Source organism: Pararge aegeria, chromosome 16 (genome assembly GCF_905163445.1).
Source record: "Pararge aegeria chromosome 16, ilParAegt1.1, whole genome shotgun sequence".
In the NCBI taxonomy this organism is placed as follows: Eukaryota; Metazoa; Arthropoda; class Insecta; order Lepidoptera; family Nymphalidae; genus Pararge; species Pararge aegeria.
In genome coordinates this window covers 14,641,952-14,663,365 of record NC_053195.1, presented here as the reverse complement: position 1 = coordinate 14,663,365, position 21,414 = coordinate 14,641,952, and the positions used below count along the sequence as shown (strand labels likewise).

Here is a 21,414-nt window from a genome sequence, read left to right as displayed (position 1 = left end):
AGTGCCGCCCAGCTGTTCAGCCTCGAGAGAGACAAGGCGAAATATAAAAAATTACTGGCCGTTAGTTCCTTCACTTGTTAAAGAAGAAGAAGAAGAAAAAAGACTTTCAAATAAAATGTAATTTAAAAATAATAATCCTATAAGCTACCGTAATAAACCCCGGCTTTGTAATCGTTTCCGATTCCGATTGACAATAACAATTCCGACCATTATTCTACTGATTGCGCACGGCTCTACGACTTGCACGTCGACTTTGCACACGAGTTGTTTTAATGAATGGATATAAACCCAGAGCTCCGTTATCTGTTATCAGTGGTGTTAGTAGCAGACGACGTGCGACGACGTATTCAGACGTGAGTACTTAGTTTGATAACAGTGTTTTTATTTTTGTTTTTATCTCTAGGCCGGTATTATTAATATGTACATAGTGTGAAACAAAATCGCTTGCCGCATCCTTTTACCCGTTAGCTCTTCGTTAACCTTGCACGGAATGTAATGGGGTTTTCACCATCGTTTAGATAATTTTTCACAGATGTTTTTAGTTGTATCATCATCATCATCATCATATCAACCCGGTATGGGTTGATATGATGACGATGATGATGCCCACAACAGGGCACGGGTCTCCTCCCACAATGAGAAGGGGTTAAGGCCATAGTCCACCACAATGGCCCAGTGCGTTTTAGCGGACTTAACACACCTTTGAGAACGTTATGAAGAACTCTCAGACATGCAGATTTCCTCACGATGTTTTCCTTGACCGTTGAAGCAAGTGATATCTTAAAAACGCACATAACTTAGGTAGGTAATTGTAGCCCTACTAAAATCCTACTGGAAACCCGTGTTTGTTTATATCTATAGGTATGTTACGGTCGATAGACTGTATCTGGACATTAAAACTTGGATTAAAATTAGTGTTATTGGCAACGCTATTTACTCTTATTGTATATCGATCGCTATCCGAAGAAACCATAGCACCTACGCTACGCAACGCGTAAATAATAAAGTGGCAGGAATCACTTAAATTTATTTTGCATGTGATGTTAGGGCTGTTTCTGATAACTTTCTGTAAAAACTATGGCAGTGGTTTACTCAAAAACTAGTAGCGTTTTGGTTTCACAGATAAGTCTCAGACACAGTAAATAATGTACCTCTAAATCCCGTGAAATATTATTTCGGTTTTCATTCACATGTTGGATACACAATAGTAATAAGAAGTGAAGAATTGACTAATGGATTTGATTTACTTGACTATTCATCAAAACAATCCCTTTAGGCATAATTTAAACTTTTTCTTGTTCATCTCCAACAAGATCAATACGTTTACGTATACCTAAGATGATTCGCCCTAATATCTTTTTAATTTTACTTTCAGGTCAATTTGTATACCTACTCAAACCAAAATGCCTTGCTGCAAAGTGACAATTAGTAAGAACCGCAACTGCGACATGAAATGTGATAAGGTGGGATGCTTTTGCATTCCAACTGATGGGAAAACTTGCATCTGCGTGTTTCTGGACGCGAAGGACAACATCGTCCGATGTGACAACTGTAAGTGTGACAAGAATTCCTGCAAGTGCGACGAATCCGCATGCGAATCTGTGGAAAGAAATTGCATATGCATTCCCACCGGAGGAGCTGATTGCATTTGTGTGTGCCGTGTCGATGGAAAATTCATACGCTGCGACGATTGCTCATGTTTGCCTGAAACTTCCTATGTAGTTGCAAAAGCTGCACAATGTAGCGAAGCTGAATGCAAATGCATTCCAACGGAGGGTAAAAATTGCATACGTGTGAGCAAAAATTCTAAAGGCGAGTTAATACGTTGCGATGACTGTAAATGTACAAATGCTTCAAAGGATTGCAATAAGTCAGGATGCGTATGCATTCCTACCGGAGGAGCTGAATGCATTTGCGTATGCTGCGATGGAAAAGGTGGATTTAAACGCTGCGACGACTGCGTTTGTACTTCAGACCCTAAAGAAGCATCTGGAGAATGTAACAAAGTTGGCTGTGTATGCATTCCAACTAATGGAAAGGACTGCATTTGTATTTGTCTAAATGCAGACGGAAATATAATACGTTGCGATGACTGTGAATGCACAGATGTTGCTGAGAAATGCATTAATTCAGGTTGTGTATGCATTCCTACTGGAGGAGCTGAATGCATTTGCGTATGCCGCGATGGAAAAGGTGGATTTAAGAGTTGTGACGACTGCGTTTGTACTTCAGACCCTAAAAAAGCATCTGGAGAATGTAACAAAGTTGGCTGTGTATGCATTCCAACTAATGGAAAGGACTGCATTTGTATTTGTCTAAATGCAGACGGAAATATAAAACGTTGCGATGACTGTGAATGCACAGATGTTGCTGAGAAATGCATTAATTCAGGTTGTGTATGCATTCCTACTGGAGGAGCTGAATGCATTTGCGTATGCTGCGATGGAAAAGGTGGATTTAAACGCTGCGACGACTGCGTTTGTACTTCAGACCCTAAAGAAGCATCTGGAGAATGTAACAAAGATGGCTGTGTATGCATTCCAACTGATGGGAAGGACTGCATTTGTATTTGTCTAAATGCAGACGGAAATATAAAACGTTGCGATGACTGTAAATGCACTGATGCCCCAAAGGATTGCAAAAGTTCTGGATGCGTATGTATTAAAACTGGTGGCGCTAAATGTATTTGTGTATGCTGGGATGGCAAAGATGGGTTAAAGCTCTGCGATGATTGTACCTGCAGCAATGATGGAGAAGTCCAAAGAGAACAAGATGGAGCATGTCGACAATCTTCAACTCATGGCAAATGTTGCTAATTTTAATAAAACAAAAAATCCGACAATCCATAAAAAATACTTGGTAGCAATGTCTATTTTACTGTTTTTAATAGTATATTATAACATTTATATTGATTATTTTAGCTTCTTATCAACGAATGAAATGTTGTTATAATAATGTTTTCTATTCTTGGAGTTTTTAACTTTATAATCCAGTTATGTAATCTTCTTTAATAAAGTTTACAAAGAATATATTTTTCGAGTTAATATTTTTATGTAATTGGCACTACCGTCCATTACACGTTTGTTTGATTAACACGTATATGTTACCTGTTTTTCTAGTCTTTCTATTGCTATCGAATCTTCTTCTTAAATTCATTTCGTTGTGTGCAACCATAAATGAACTATATTAGTGGTATTTGCCTGTTATGCAGAGGAACAGTGGATAAGAAAACTGCTAAAAAACAAGTCTTTATTGCACGATTTTTTTCTTTTTTGTGTGATATTTTGAAATCATTTGAATATTTCATCATACCTATTTTTGTTGTGATATTTCGAACATCTTATTTTTTTTTTGTTTTTACCTGAACTTTGATCTATTTTAAAAATTTAAAATGCACATAAAAATTTTCGGAACCGACTGGTTTTGAACCTGCTACTATCTGTCAAACACGACCTGAGAGCTTTGACCTCTAAGCTACGGCTCTCCATCTGCCGATGCCGAAATTAGTATATGTATTTATAACTTATAGCGGCTGTAGACCTTATAAAGTTATACCAACCTAAAATAGTTAAACTATTAAAAGATGTAATATGAATACAAACCTAATATGCTCTGCTATATCTTTTGTGTACTTATTTTGTGGATATCGTGCAAGATATAATTACCTGTAACAATTAAAACTTTTACATTAAAATACATACTTACAATTTTAATCACTTACCTTGACCAATACACCAAATATTATACGTATTTCTATTTTTGAATTTATACTTGTTTTCAGAATTCAGAATTTTCTCTTATCTGATCTGGTGGGAGGCTTCCGTCGAGCCTAGTTACCACTCTACTGATAAAGAAGTGCTGCTAAGCGATTTAGCGTTCCGGTACGATTTAGCGTAGAAACCGACTAGCGGAATAGGTATAATATAACTGCCATAGCTTTAACAGGTTAGTCTGCTACAATTTTAGACTGCATCATCACTTATCAACAGGTGAGATTGCAATCAAGGGCCTAGAAATAGAGCAACACTACAAAACTGCTGGGCATGCTAGGAACAAATCTTACAGAACTGTGTTATTAAATACTCCAAACAGTCCCTCAAAAATTATCTACATAGCGCCCGTCTGAAGCCGTATCTCATAAAAAAAAATCAACGTCGAACATTCTTTATTCAAAAATAAGGTCACTTATACTGCACGCATTTTCCATGCAACTTTGAACTGTAAAAAATATGGATTGAATAAATACATTATTCTTTTATACATTGTGCCGTTGCCGTTAGCCCTTGACTTATATCTTACCGGGTTGTGAGTATTATGCATTCTAAGATGGTAGCGAGTTAATCTGTAGGCTGTAAAAGGGTATAGCACCTGTTTCTACACTGCATCATCATGTATTTGCCAGTAGGGTGATAACTAGCTACAAAGTCGCCAACTATACAAAAATAAAGATACCATTTGACCTTAAAGCATAAACAGCTGGCCGTTTGGATGTCACTGCGTATTTTTTAAGACCACATTAAATAATTAAATATACTACGACAATACACACATCGCCAACTAGCTACACTAGCTTGTGTTATGGTTACTAAGATGAGTGAAGACTATTTTTTTATATATATAGGTAATATATATAAATATTGCTAATATAATATAAACACACGCTAAAAACATTCATCACACAAACATTTTCCAGTTGTGGGAATCGAACCCACGGCCGGTGTGATATAAACGGCAGGGTCGCTGCATACTGCGCCAATCGGCCGTCTAACTCATTGTAATCTTTCTCTATAAGTATTGAGCTCAGGGAATATTCGTGAAACAAAAATTGCCTCATCGACTTCGTTCCTTTTTCCAATAAGCTTGTATACACAGACATACTTTCGTTATAACTGTACCGTGTCCTGATCTCCCTAATTGTATGTAGTACCGGTTTCCAGTATTATATTATTATTACGGTTGACATTATAATAATACTGTTTATCCTAAACGCGGTATCACAGTTGTGGTGATTACGCGGCAAGTGTGTCAGTGGTGTCACGAGACCGCGAGAGACATCCTTGCCGCTTTCTATTCGCCTCCGGGGTGTTCACTCCCACGACACCATAACGATACTAATTATACTTTTTTTTCACGTTAGTAGGTTGACTACTTCCAAAACAGGCGGAGGTATTTTTTATGTCATCATCATCACCATCATTCATCATGCGGGTTTACATCCGTATGTTGTCAATATCCCGAAAACTCGCTTAAAGTGATTTGCGTCTTCCTTTCTTATACGCATGGCTCGGATTTAGAAAACCCTCCCGAATGTTTTGTTACCTAATTCTTACAACCTGTTTCTTTTAAACAAGAGTAAATAAGCATCGTCTAGGCAAGCGCGTGCCATCTTAGTTCACATCAGCGCATTCCATCAGGTGAGATTGTGGCCAATAATAGAAGAACTTGGACTTTTTTTTAAATTCAAGTAATCAAAATCATATGCTTTAGCGGTGACGGAAAACATCGTGAGGGGTTTCCTCACGATGTTTGTGATGCGTACATAGTAACATAGTTAATGGCGTGTGAAGTCCACCAATCCGCACTTGGCTAGCGTCGTGAACTAAAGCTTCTCATTCTGAGAGGAGGATTCTCACACGTGGCCTGTACTGGGCTGGTAATGGGCTGACTGATGAAGAAGATTTCGGAAAGTTAATTGCTTAAAAAAACGCGCATAACTTAGAAAAGTTAGAGCTGCTTGTCGGGTATCGAACTCTGTCCCCCCGAAAGGGAAACCGAAGCACGGGTCTCCTCCTACACTGAGAAGGGGTTAAGGCCGTAGTCCACGACGCTGGCCCAGTGCGGATTGGTGGACGTGTGATATAAACGTCGTTAACTAAATCTATTGCACATTACTTTTTCTGTTTTTACTTTTCAATACAATAAAAAACTAAATCAAAATCGGTTTATCCGTTCGGGAGCTACGATGCCACAACACACACACACATATAAATACACATTTAATTGATTATACACCTATAATTGATTATTGTAATGGTACTAAACAGAATTTGTAATTCTAACACATAACTTTTTTTTATGAATGTATTTACAATTAATTGCTGGTGTGTCTTATGAATAAATAGTAAAAAAAATAGTGAAATATATATAACCGTCGATTTGCGTCAGGAGTTAGAAACTCCTCAAGAAAAATAAAGAACGTCTATGTATAAAAGGACACATACGGTTCATAACTTGAACTGCTTTCAAATACTATTGGACATATTGGGAACGCTACCTGAGGCTACGAAGGTGCGTGGTTAAGATATCTTATATCATGCCAATGACACACCTTCAATCTAGCTGCCGTCTAAATGTACGGCTGTCGGGATAAATTATATAATAATCTGACTGTCCTAAGGGCGTGGTTGTATCATAAGGTTTATCCACACTTGCTTTGAGATTAATAGCAAGGTGGACGCAACGGGTACGCCACTGAGAACAAAAGTTTGTTGCCTCGGTGTGGCCTGGCTTTTCGTTTCGTTATTATGGGGGAAAATTAGGTTATTTTTTTTGAAAGGATGGATGGATAGATGTTTGTTACTGTTTCACGGAAAAACTACGGAAGCAATTAGACTGAAATTTTGAATGGTGATAGATTATATTCTGGATTAACACACAGGCTACTATTTAACATTTATGGAAACATCCGGATTTATGAAAAACCAAAAAAACGCTTACGAAGCCGCGAGCAAAAGCTAGTTATTATATAATATGGTCAATTGTTACTGTCAGCTTTGATAGTTTAAAATTATTTGCATCGGACAACTCAACTGACAATATCAGGGCAGACTTCAAAAGATACGAAGAACGTAGGTTGGATGCCGCCGCTCTACGCTCCGCTTTAGTTATTTATTATATGATATTATGTCCTTTTCTACCTGATGTTTTATATATGGTTATTAAATATCAAAATTTTACGCTTACCCGAATAATGGAAATATGGATATTACTATCCTCGTACTTTACAATAGACTCCCACTCTCATAGAAGAAGAGATAGAGTTGCAGAGCTACCACGCTACAATAGTGTTGACAGGCTCTGACGGCTTCTATAACACGTTATAAATAATACCTGGGACCAAAGGCTTGCTCATCATCTAAGCACGTAAGTCGGAAACGACGCGCTGGTACTTACTGACAATTGCTTAACAGAAAACCCCTAAGTTTTGCTGACTCATCATTTGGTGACATCATCAAATTGAAGTTTGGAGGTCAGCGGGTAGAAAATCGTACGATGATGTGCCATCTTTTTAATGTATGTGTGTGTGTCCGGTCCACTCTCTTATATCGTAGAACCATTTCTTCCTCTGTTTCCCAGTTCCTCTGTTTGTGCTCTTTACCCGGTAATTTTGCTATCACGGATCGACTTGTCACCAGTTTCATTGGCATTGGGCCCTTTGGCAAGAGCGATGGTAGCAAAGTGAGAAGGACTTCGTAACACAGTCGGGGGACCGAGTTGGAATCCCGGCACGGCGTTTTCAAAATATCACTTGTTTTAACGGTAAGGAAAACATCGTGGGGAAACCTGAGAGTACTGCATAATAATTTTTTCAAAGTTGTGTGGAGTGCCCCAATCCGCATTGGACCAGCGTGGTGGACAACGGCCTTAAACCTGTTCATAGTGGGGGAAAACCCGTGCCCAGTAGTGGGCTGGTAATAGATTAACATGATGATGATGATGATGATTATTTGATGATTTGTCTCCATGATATTTTGCAAATTTTTCGTAATGACCACATCCTCAACACTAGCAACCGTTTGGCTGACTGAAAATTGAAACCAGGATCCCTGCTAACTACCAGATTAAATAAGCAGTTTTTGGTATGGATTAAATTTTATAGCATAATATATAAGAAAACTGACGGCATAAGTACAGTGCCACAGATACGTATGAAGGTGCAAGTTTAATAACCAACACAAAACTGTCAATCCCTCCACGCGTATCATAGTGTTCAGTGATAGACCGTTATTTTGTCACACGATACGTGGCAAGACACGAGAGGTAGCGGGGGAAGCCAAGAAATATAGTTCAATAATAAGATCGCCACCTAGCCAAAAATAAAGCGTTGTTAGTGTTATGTGTACTAAGAAGACTGATAAATATTTTTATGAATAATATACATAAATACTTATAATATACAGATAAACACAGAAAAACATTCATGTTCAACCCAAAAAAAATCCAGTTGTGGGAGTCGAACCCACAGACTCGTTCATTGAGAAATTCGTTTGAGACATTTAATCACAAGACGAAGACGCAAAAAACGATTTACAATGAACTTCTAGTTCATTGTAAATCATAAAATTCCGAAAAGTAACTTCTGCTTCTATTCAATAAAATAAATATAGTTAAACAATTATAAAAGGCAATTATTGCCATTACTGATACACTGCTAGTAAGTGCTAATTTTTTGCTAGATTTTACTCATTAGAGTCTGCTTTCTGAACCAGTACTACGATGGTAGAGACAAAAGAGCCAGTTGTAACCTTTTTCAAATTTGCTATAAAATAGACCCATTTAAAATTAAATAAGAATTTTAAATATAAATAACATTTCAGGTGTGTGTGTGTGATATCTTTTTTCGTTTTGTTTTGCTTTTACGAGATCCAGATGAGGTTAAGCGCAAGTTTACAAACAACAAACTGTCAATACTCAATACAAACAAACAAACTTATAGATATCAAATAGTAAATGACAAAAGAAAGAAAAATAATAGAGATGTGAGGCAGAATAATGATTAATGTTAAATAATTGTCAAATGTATTTTACTACTTTTCGTTCATTAGAATCTGCCTTCATACTAGTGCTAGAGTCAGTAAAATTAATTAACGGTTATAAATATTAAACAAGAAATAATTTTAAATTTAAATGTAACAGATATTGCAGGCATCTGCAATTAGTATGGAAACGAAAGAGTGCCATCTACAATAATGGGAAAGAGTATTTGTTTATTGACTCTGTTGGATCACGAAAAACAGTAGAAAATAATGAAATTCGTATATAGCAGAACATTTGACAATTTCTTATGGAATATCACTAATGATCTTAAGATAAAATTGACAATCAAATTTTTACCATCCGTTACATCTCGACATGGCTGAGATGGAATAAACCGTTTGTCATCCCGTTAATTGATAGGCTTATCTTATCGTGCCACGAACTTTAATAGAGTAGAGATATAATTAATTGTTATAATTATTAAGGTCAAAGATGTTTTCAATTAACATTTTGTTTTTCTACGTTCGAGAACATTTATCTCTGAAGAGCGATGAAATAAGTTTGACCGCTTTGTTTATCTGTCTGTATGTTCATGTCATCACAGATCCTTAATAGATAGATCTATTTGATTGCAATTTTTCTCGATTTTAATTGGTTCACATTACTTACCTACTTATCACTTGTAAAGCTTTTAATTGCTTATGTTTTTAGTTTTTTTCGTAGTCACTCATTACTATGTTAATTATTTACCATTTTAGTGCAATAACGACTTTATCTAAGTATGTTTTACTATTATAGGCGATATTTTAATGTTATAAGCTGCCTTTCATATTTTCATACCATAAAATTATAACCATAACATACCTCGTTCTTATAACGATACTTTTAAAAATATATTAGCAATTTAAGACTATTTTCATTGGTTAGTTGGTGTATGAATGTTTAATTAAATTGTAATATGAAATCCATCTTGGAATCATCATGGAATTTTTATGCCTTCATACTGATATATAACTTCTGAAAAGTTTTTTATTTTTTTATTTTTAATACAAATTTTCACCCGGTATACACAAGACACTCGAAAACCCACCGAGCTGCGTAGCTTGCCTCCACTTTTACTTCGTTTTCTGGTCTCCTAAGGGCCGAACAAAATTATTGAGTTCCAGGAATTGGGCGAAGTATAAAGTGCGAGAATATTTTTTTTTCAAATAAAACTATTTTGAATAGAGATTTGCTCGTTCAAATAAACATAAAAATATACTCTTTAGCTTTATGATTAGTATAGAGAGATGGATAATACATTGAATCGATGTTATTGAGTGGGTAGGATAATCTTTCACACTGTACAGATTTTTCAGAATCCTTTATTTTAAATAAACGTCTAAGAGATGCACAGCCTTGGTAGCTATGAATCGGAAATCTCTCGTCACTTACGCCACCGGAAATCTAGTTAAGATCGGTGCACTTACGGTAATCGTCATAGCAAGTTAAACAAATCGGCGCGACACGCGATTATCGCGTGCCGTTATTTATGAAATATTTTATCTAACAGTACACTGTGACTGTGTTAAGTTAAAAAAAAGATTTTTTTCCGCCAAAAAGAATCCGTGAGATGCTCCTATGAAAAACAGGATTTTAACTTACACTATTTATACATATTTAAACATTAAACATTTAAAATTTAAAAAACCTTAACTTACAATATCGTGTACAGTATTCTACTAGTCAAGACCTTTCATTTGGTACCCATATCAAGGGAGTTGGAATTAAAAATGTAATCCACCATTTTATGCGACCATTTTGGATTTGAAATTTATTATAGTGTACAGATTTCCTTTCATGTAAACCGCCAGTTGGTAGCAGCGGTATCTTTGACCGATTAACATCAAACTTAGCTTAGAATACTACCGCCTTATTCATCTGTCATACAAAAAACAAAATCAAAATCGGTTCAACCGTTCGGGAGCTACGATGCTACAGACAGACACACAGCGCTGACCACTACAGATGCCAACTATTTTTAACTCCAGGGAGGTCGACAAAAATACAAAATATGAATGAACAAACTTTAAGGAAAATATGCATAACAAGTTAAAAAATAAATCGTCCAAACACCATCTCAAATTTCGTTTGGTCCAATATTTACCCGCTCTACAAACAGACAAATATTGAATGCAAACGACCTCGATGATGAAACCTACACCTGGGTTTACTTCACACTTTTACTAACTAAGTAGTGCCACGTGGGTTTGTCTGTGGGTGTGATTAAATCATCCGTTTACACAATTGACGTATTTATTGCTTATTTTGATGAATACATCAGGATACATCCTGCGGATTATGTCGTGACCATGGTTAGACGATTGCGCCAGGCGCCAAGTGATGAAACCAGAAAAGTTTCTAACTATCCTAAAACTAAAGATTAAAACCAATCTCAGATTGACCAGGTTTATGCTTGAAACCAACTGATTAAAGGTTGGAGTCAATTGTAGATTGACGCATATCGACAACCTGATGGATGACTTAATGATCATTGGATTTTTTTTTATTTCACCAAAACCTACAAGCAAAAGATTTGCCCTCTCGCAATCGAGGAGTCGTTTTCGAGTACGGCAATACTTGAAGATCGCAGTAAAATGGATCCTATTTTTATTACATTAAAGCTCAAATTTGCCTAAAATTCTTTAGCTCGGGCTTTGGACATTTGTCAAACAAAAATCAAAAGTTCGGGGTTTGCTTCTCTAAAACGAGTGGCATTAGGTCCATATTACTTTAACTATACAGAGTTTACCAATCTAAAACGACACCTCTAGCTATAAAATTTTACTAAGGCTACTTACTGGTGGAGGGTGATGATGGTGCAGCCAAAGATGTTTAGCAAAGATGTTAGTTGATAATCCTATACTCCTAATCAGGGTGATTGCAGTTGAGGGTTAACTTGTAGTGGAATAATAAAAAAATATTCGTTGCCTATTTTTGCGATATTTAAACTGCAGTTATTTAAACAGCTAAAGTGCAAACTTGCATAAAATTACCCTTTTCAAAAACCCAATTAGCAAACTATAAGATTATTGCATCCAGAATAACCCAAAGCTACGCGTCCTAAATACACACACAATAGCCCGAGTACAAGGTTTTCTCGCTCGCAACCGAGGAGTCGTTTTCCAGTATTAAACTCTGTATCGTCAAAGTTAAATGGACTTAATGTCACTCGTTCTAACATCGCAAATAATAATAACAATAACATTTTTTGATCGAAAAGAAAATAAAACATTTAGCAAGCTCCTTATAAATAGGTTATAAGGTGAGGAGTAAAATCCGGTTTTTATTTTTACAAATGTTCTACAAAAAGCTAAATTAAAGAATTGTAGGCAAATTTGAGCTTTAACAAGATAGGAGTAAGATCAATTATAATTTTATGTTCAAGTATTTTGATACTCGAAAACGATTCTTCAATTGCGACCTAGCAAGTCTTGTACTAAAGGCGCTGGTTAGGTTCTTGCCACTCAGGCCCGAGTTACTAAAACAGGTCTTGTAGGTCACTGCTGTGCATCAACCGACCTTCACGACAAGTTCTAGACCATAAAATCTGAGAGTCATGGAAGACGGTAATTAGTTACAATGGTTTTTGAATACACAGGTAAGTCAATAAAAACTTTTCTTTATTTACTTACTGTTTGTAGATATCCTTCGCCTATAAAACTTTTTTGTTCGATTATAATAATCCTGCTATCTTAGGGAGTTCGCCCACTGATTCAGTAGCGCCATTGAATGCTTTTGCATCGATTCGTTATTGACTCTATTTCCGTGCGGTGATTTCAGATTAAAAGGGGTGATAGCGCATTGGGTAGGAGCTCGAATTTACTTTCGGGGGGCGGAGTTCGAATCCCAGCACACACCTCTAACTTTTATAAGCTATGTGTTTATAAGCTAATTAAAATATCACTTGCTTCTACTGTGAAGGAAAACATCGTGAGGAAACCTGCATGCCTGAGTTCTACATAATGTTCTCAAAGGTGTGTGGAGTCCACCAATCCGCACTGGGCGTATTATGACCTGCCATTATCATTACTCAGTATCACATCAACCTATTACAGGCCTAATACTTTTTTTAATTTTTACTCACTATTTTCGCAATAAAACATTATTAATTTACGCTGAAGAATCTTGTTCTGTAGGTAATAAATTCGATTTCGAAAGCAATACGTAAAAATACATGTTAGATGATTTCTTAAATGTTGGCAATATTACTGCTATTACAAAATGTCAATGAGATTAATGCGATAAAAGTGATTATTGCTTTTGGCTAACACACTTTTGCTGTTGGCTCAAATGACAGTTTCAGTAGGGGTACCTGAGTTTCAACTAAAGGACGCCCCTTTAGTTGAAACTCAGGTATTAATTGCGATAGACATTTAACGAGGGTCAAAATTTTTCGAGTTGTTTTTGTTTTAATATTAATAATAAATAACTAATCAATATTAGCATATTAATGTTCGGTTTCTAAGAGGCTGGTGATCGCATAAATGCCAATAAAATATCTGTATGTGTTTTCACCTCGCACAGCGATGATCAGCGATTTATAAACCAAAATGATGAACAATAAATACACTATTATGTTGTTTAATGCAAACCAAAATGATGAACAATAAATACTTACACCTTGTCAATCAATCCAACTGCATCGAAAACTACTGAGATTGCAGTCAATGTCGAAAGCGGAATAAAAATAAATCCGCCTTTTAGCAACCCAATTCGGGAATAATAAACGATTAATCAAACTTAGATTAAAATAAGGATTATAGAAGGCAATGCAATCACTTTGAATGGTAAAATTGCACTTCGCAATTTCGGCCTCTAGCTGAAAACATATCCCAGCCAAAAAGATAGACGTTCCGGTGGAACTAATGTGCTAATTTAATCGCTAACCAGCGTTTAAGAAGCTAGGGGTAAGTTATTTAATAAATGATTGCACACGTGTTCAGAGTCGTTTACTCAACACCTATAAATAAATTGTAATTTGAATAAATTAACATAATCATGCCAATGATTAACATGTTTACAGAATTTCGCTTTTACCGGTTATTGCTTTTCGAAAGATATATACATCAATTTGTCTAGTCCTTGAGAATCATTGAAATGGAATGAGAATATTGTTTTATGCTGATCGCACATCGCAGAACATCTCCAGAAAAAATCCTAGGCATAAAATAACAATTTTACGATTCTCCTGGCGCAGTGGTTAGTGCTTTGGTCTCATTTGTAAGAGGTCCCTGGTACGATCACCGCAGAGCGTTTATTCGACATTAAGCTCGGTTCCTTTGGGAGAGGGGATGAGTGTTTGACGATTTTACACCATAATTCCGACAAATTATAACCGATTTAAATAATTATTTTTGTACTATAGAGGTTATAATATGTGTTTAATTTTGCCTAAACTGTGGTTGGATATAAAGGCCAGAACTCCTCAGCGGACAGCAGCAAACCCCTCATTTAAGGCTTAGCTATACAGAATACTTTAATTTTTTTTAGATCTACAACTAAATTTTATGCCACATCAAAAAACAAAATCAAACGCAGACGAAGTCGCGGGCAACAGCTAGTAAAAAAATAAACATCGAAACTTCCACGCGAACGAAGCCGCAGGTAGCATAGAGTATTCTATTCCAAACCATTTCCAATTTATGTCGTAATAATTATTTCCGCGTGCTACATATTATCTCAGCGTGTTCAGTTCTTTAGCCACGTGGGCGTTTATTTTGTCGCATGCAAATTGCCTATGTTTGTGTGGGCGCGAAGGTTTTTGCAACTTGTTTTGAACTATATTAGGGAAATAAAGCATTTCAGTGCTTACTTTTGCTGACATGTTTGGTTCTTCTCAGAAGGGTTAGCATGCCTTGAGGCTTGGTCTCCTTATCCGGACAAAGATAACACGTGGAAGCTTACTTCCCCTGCCTTTTTTTATTATCACTATCATCACATCATCCCATTACAATGATAAGACCGTAGTTCATCACGCTGGCCCAGCGCGGATTGCTGGTCTTCACACGCCTTCGGGAACATTATGGAGAACTCTCAGGCATGCAGGTTTCCTCACGATGTTTTCCTTCACCGTTGAAACAAGTGATATTTTTATGACCTAAAACGCACATAACTCAGAAAAGTTAGAGGTGCGTGCTGGGATTCGAACTCGGCCCTCCGAAAGTGAAGCCGAAGTCCTAACCACTGGCCTATCATCGCTATCAACACCACTTTCATCCTTTTTTATAGTACCTAATTATTAACGAGCTACAATGGTTATTGAAAAACCTTAAATAAATAAATAAACTTCGATAATACACACATCGCCATCTAGCCCCAAAGAAAGCGTAGCTTGTGTTATGGGTACTAAAATAGCTGATGAATATATATTTTTTTTTATGAATATAATACACATAAATACTTATAATATACAGATAAACACCCAGACACTGAAAAACACTTATGCTCATCACACAAACATTTTCCAGTTGTGGGAATCGAACCCACGGCCTTGGACTCAGAAAGCAGGGTCGCTGCCCGCTGCGCCACTCGGCCGTCAATACCTTTGCCTATAAACAGAGCAACACTTCGCATGGCATGCAGAACCCGTCCTCAAAAGTATCGCCAAGTCCTACGACGTTAGGCTTAAGTGTTAAGCCACATGCGCCTGTAAATACACCGGCAACCTCGACCTTAAGACTGGAACACAGAATAGAGGCATTGCGGCAGAAATAATTACGGCGGTCATATTTCTCCAGACCCCATTCAGACGAACTCCGCCACAAAAAGGTACTAATTAAACACACCACTAAACATTTATTGTTATAAATGATAAATTATGTGACGATTTTGGGAAGCTTATTTTTACTTGTGGAAATTTATAAGTCGTAGTTTTAGTAGGTATAGTAAGTCAAAGTCAATGCAAAAATATCTTTATTCAAGTAGGCCCACAGGTGGCACTTTTGATGCGTACATAAGAATTACACGGTAGTGAGATGATGGCGATAACCTCATTCGTAAACTTCAAACTAAAGCTACGAGGGTTCCAAACGCGTCCCGGTCTAAGAAGAAGCCCACAACAAACTTAGCCGAGTGTTTTTTATTTATTTTTTTTATCACCATCTCATAATGTCATTTTAAATTATTAGAAGAGCAACCTGGTTAGAGCAATAATTTACACCCAAGCTTTTTTATCGTTTACGTAGTCCTTTATACTATAATAGGACTTTTCTATAAGCTTACGTTTAATACAAACTTTGAACTTTTTTAGAGACATCTCCAAGATGTCAATTGATAGTTTATTGTAGAATTGTATGCAATTTCCTTTAAACAAAGTATGAATTTTATGTAACCTAGCATATTGCACTGTAAGTTTATTCTTACTTCTAATGTTTAAATTATTGCAGTCACATTTTTATGAACGTACATTAAATTTTCAAATATGTACTGACTATACACTGTCATTATTTTAAAATCTTTAAATTTATCTCTCATTTAGTAGTAAGATGTAGTATAAGACAATTAGTACAAGACGTAAGATGTAGTCTCAGTACACGACTAAACCGTGCTGAGATCTTGTCGCATGCGGCGTGCCGCATCACAACATACAAATTGTATTGTTTTTATACGATACTATGACTAACAACTAATGTGACATGTAAAGAAACATTAACATAAATATGCCAAGGCCTTTCCTTTATTGGAAACATAGTATCTACTCACGCAGTATAACACATGTTTTATTAGTAAAGTTTTCATTGAAATGTATGGTCTATGGTCTACTTTGTCATAGCTATACAACGTGTAACGGAATTACGAAATACTGTTGAAAGATGCAAAAGTATATTTTATAAGGAATCGCCCTGTAAAAATACTAAATCAAAAGAAGCATTTTTATTTTTCCACACAATTACATTCAAAAAATTCTAAATGTTCGCTTATGGCAGCCCTATTGAAGATAAAAGACCGACACGTGCATAGTACCAACGCTATGCGACGCGTACCTAATAAAGTGACAGGAGTCACTTGATTTTACTATTGAATTCGAGTTTAGGACTGTATCTGATTACTGTCAGTAAAATCTATGGCAATGGTTTACTCAAAAACTAGCGTTTCGCTTTCACAGATAAGTTTCAGAGACAGTATATATGAAAGAAAGAAAGAAAGAAACATTTATTTTTTACATTGCGCCACACATTACAATATTCACAACACCACATATGTTACGTGTGGCACAACCTAGAAAAAAGGTGCCAGCTCAGCATTGTGCTGCATGCGCCAGTGGGAGCATACAGCGCTGATTTTCAGTTGGCACCTTGTACCAGGTAACACCACGGAAATACGTATATAATGTACTTCTATAGCTTTTTAAAGTATTAATACGTGTTTGGTTGGTGTTGCACCTGTCAAATTATAGCATTACGAATTCCTGAGGTGCCGTTGATGGCACAGTGGGTGTGGCGGTAAAGATACTGCATTTGGCGGTGCTTCGCTAAGTGGCATTCGCTATTGTTCTTTTGTGACGCCTACAAGGCGCCTACTTGCGAGTTATGGACCTGCTGCATAAAATTAAGCCTATTAGAACATTTTGTTTTGATATTGTGTTTCGTAAACAGATCGAGACGCCGCGCCGGTATCTTTTTATAAAGGCCGATTCAGATATGTCGAGTACTGCTCACCATTTCCGCATCGTATCTTATCTTATTTGGTGGAGGCTTCGGCCGTGGCTAGTTACCCACTACTAACGAAGACGTGCCACTTATTGATTAGAAGTTCCGGTACGAAGTCACGTAAAAACAGATTATATTAAGCCCATGCCCCTAACAGGTAAGCCCGTTACGAATGTTATGTATTCCGAAAGAGCCTCTTTTAAAAGTTATCCACGGTTTAAAAAATAGCGTTTGTTATATATAGAATTAAATCGTTTTTTTTTTATTTCACTACAAATTAGACCTTGACTGCAATCTCACCAGATGGTAAGTGATGATGCAGTCTAAGATGGTAGCGGGCTAATCTGTTAGGCAGTATGCCAGTTATATTAAACCCGTACTCCTAATCGGTTTCTACGCAATATCGTACCGGAACGCTAAATCGCTTAGCGGCACGTCTTTGTCGGTAGGGTGGTAACTAAGGTCGTTACAGCGGGATTTTTAAAAAAACAAAATAAAAACAGACGAAATCGCGGGCTACAACTAGTAGACCATAAAGCAGAAATGTTTCAGTGACTGTTAGACATTAAATATTCTAAAATATACGTATGAAAATATACAACTGATGTTTATTATTACGAACCGTTTTGTTCATACTGAATTCATTTCGTCAATACAACCTACGTGTAGACCCAAATAGATTTCCCATAACTCATTATTACTAACGTCTAAACGCCTCACGTTGCGGTGAGAAAGTCGGGATTAGCATTTGATTTATTTCAGCCATAAAATGTTATAATTCTACCGGTCCAAAAAATAAATATGTCTATGGGAATTCCATAGTGAATGCTACCTATTTATTTTGACCAATTAAATTAAATCTATATTCATATTTAATTCACGTTTATTCACAACGAATATTTAAATAAAATATTTGTCTAATCCTTACTTATAAATTATAATATGAATGTGACAGTGTATTTGTTTATTTTCATATCCCATATCATGTTCGGAAAATTGGCGTGCTTTATTTATACTGCGGGTGGAAAACACCTCATTACAATGCCGCGGGTGGTACAATATTCAATAGGAGAATTCTAAAGAGCCAATCGTCTCATACTTCACTAAATTTTTTTCTGTCGTTGTTTGGTAAAGGCAAAGATTTTTTTGATAGACCATCTACGTTTATGTATTAAAGTTAAAGTTTTAAACGTTAATCAAAATAATTTACATTAAAATTTCAAATAATTATTTTTAAGCTGATTAATAAATATATATACACTGGCAAAAAATACTACTCAGTAATTAATTTCTACAGTTCTTCTTAGTGGATAATTATTGGAAATAATTTGGTAATTAAAGAATAAAAAACATCATATTCCAACTTGAATACAATAAAACGCAATGAAACTTTAAAATATTTCCTCTTGAGTATAGCTTCGCAGTTAAAATAATATTCACGAGTATACTAAATAATGTGAGATACAATGCTCACATTTTAGAATATACACCAGAGACTCAGTGTGGCCAGAAATGGAAAAAAGTAGTTCTGTTTCTAGACAACGGGAAAATAGCGCCGAAAAAACAGTATGACATGCTTCCCGACAAATATAAAATAAAAACTAGCCTTTAAATTAAGTTATGTAAAAGAAACTAACAAATATAGTGATACGTCTGACTTGCTTCAACGGTAAAGGAAAACATCGTGACCTGAGAGTTCTATATAATGTTCTCAAAGGTAAAGTCCACCAATCCGCACTTGGCCAGCGTGGTGGACTACGATCTTAACCCCTTCTCATTCTGGGAGGTGACCCGTGCCCTGTAGTGGGCCGGTAATGGGTTGATATGATGATGATGAAGACAGGTTACATGTTGCCATGAACGGTGGTGAAATTCCTTTGTTTACGAATAAAGTAAATAAAACAAATTTAAATGTATGATTTTATCATGAAAGCGCGTGGAAAAAAAACGTGCAAAGAAAAATTAAAAGCAACGAACTAAGGAGATAAGAATATGAATCATGTAAATTATATCAACGAACCGTAAATTGTGTACTAGGGCAGAATAAATTTGATTTTTAAACAGCTCACCGTGTGTGAGAAGGCGGTAAAGTGTTAAAACAATGAACGAGCGAATCCGGGATCGTGGGTAGCGTATGCACTTTGTATCCTTGATGTGACAAAATGATGAACAGTATCATACAGAACTTGGCTTGAGGGCCAAGTTTTTCTACGGTTTACCGGTTGAAAAGTACTATGCTAAACTTGGCCTTATAGTAAAAATATTATGAATTATCAAGATAATTTTCAACCCCCGACGAAGAAACAACTGGGTATTATAAGTTTGACGTGTGTGTGTGACTGTCTGTGGCATCGGTTTTGCCGAAGGGATGAACCGATTTTGATTATATATTTTTTTAAGGTTTTTCTTTTTTGCGGGCCCGAACTTAAGTTTCGAGTATTCTTACCTATGTTTGATGAAAGTCGGTTCAAGATGGTCGTTGCTACGAAATGATGAATTACATATTTTTTTATCTCTATATACTCTACCCTTATTCTCTACTCTACTATACTTTCTCAATATTAAAGGTTCTACTAGTAGTGTAAAATATTACTTGCTTCAACGGTGAAGGAAAACATCGTGAGGAAACCTGCATGCCTGAGAGTTATCCATACTGTTCCCAAAGGTGTGCGGAGTCCACCAATCCGCACTGGGCCAGCGTGGTGGATTACGGCCTTATATCCTCATTGTGGGAAGAGACCCGTGCCCTGTATTGGCCGGTAATGGGTTGATACGATGATGGTGATGATGATACACAAGAACTCCGCTGATTACACTCATCGTATCATAAGCGCGATTATTCATACGTTTTAGCATTTTAGCAGTAATTTCCCAACTTTATGGGTGGTGTTTCGACGTACTTCCAGGCGAATTATTACGTGTGGGCGTTTTATGGATAATGCTCTGGAATTTTGATGCGATGGCCTGTTGAATGTTTTGTTTATAAACTCTTTTATGTTTTTCTGCTTGAATATTATGTATCTACATGTCTTTTTTTAATGATTTGCTTACTACTGAAGGGGGTCAGTGAGAATAAACACTTGTTGTGATTGGTCGACGTTTTCCTGCAACAACGTTGGTTTCAGTAAAAGAAAATTCTTGAGCTATTGAAAATAAATAAAACTAACGAGTTCTGCATTCTAAAAGTAATAAAATTTTATTTCATAATAATAATTTATGTGGGATGACTGTGATTTACAATCTATATTTAACCGAACCTAACACGACATGAAGAAACAATAATAGTCTCCTAAGTAAGAACTTGCTCTGTTTACAACAACCTTGGAATTCCGCGGTAGCATTTTTTTAATTATTAATTTTATGGTTAACTCTATTTTATTTCTACTATTAGTTTTTATAGGGGATGTAATATGAACTCTTATGATTTATGAGATAGAGCCCACTGAAAGATGGACATAGGCTTGGTAATAGGGTACGGAGCCCTAAAGCAAGAAACGCTTTTGTACCTTACTGCAAATAAAGCATACAAAAGGCTGTGGTGAGAACAAGAATTTTGACCAGGGTGAAAAATTCTCCTCATATATTATTTTCGGGCAGGCAGTGCTTTTGTGCATGTATGAAGCGCATGGCACTGAAAATAGGCGGCTTTGCTAAACAGTGATCAGGCAACAAGAACAGGCATTATTAACAAATACATTTGACGACTTCCCTGGCGCAACTATATACTACGACAATACACACATCGCCATCTAGCCCCAAAGTAAGCGTAGCTTATGTTATGGTTACTAAAATGGCTGATGTTTAATTTACGACCAATATACATAAATACTTGTAATATACAGATAATACACTTAAAAACATCCATGATTATCACATAAACATTTTCCAGTTGCGGGAATCGAACTCACGGACTCGGACTCAGAAAGCAGGGTTGCTGCCTCTGCGCCAATCGTCCGTCAAAAATGAC

General features: G+C 36.4%; 2 protein-coding genes across 3 annotated transcripts in view; one reads left to right on the top strand and one right to left on the bottom strand.

The window, feature by feature from the left end:
- LOC120630426 overlaps positions 1-21,414 on the bottom strand; it is a 150,519-nt gene that overhangs the window by 110,416 nt on the left and 18,689 nt on the right. The window contains exon 1 of one of the 2 annotated variants that reach the window (XM_039899653.1): positions 3,603-3,626. The exons of the other annotated variant lie outside the window; for it this stretch is intronic. The gene's annotated coding sequence lies outside the window, so the exon portion shown is untranslated. Of the gene's footprint in view, positions 1-3,602; positions 3,627-21,414 lie in introns of those variants that run through there. 2 annotated transcript variants of the gene reach the window in all.
- LOC120630425 (keratin-associated protein 5-4-like) lies at positions 329-2,915 on the top strand. The gene is made up of 2 exons (XM_039899651.1): positions 329-353; positions 1,376-2,915. The coding sequence occupies exon 2, from the start codon at positions 1,404-1,406 to the stop codon at positions 2,814-2,816; it is 1,413 nt and encodes a 470-aa protein (XP_039755585.1). The 5' UTR covers positions 329-353; positions 1,376-1,403; the 3' UTR covers positions 2,817-2,915.

What these genes read in the sequence shown, in the direction of transcription:
- LOC120630425 (XM_039899651.1), top strand. Translation starts at nt 1,404, where the DNA reads ATGCCTTGCTGCAAAGTGACAATTAGTAAGAACCGCAACTGCGACATG.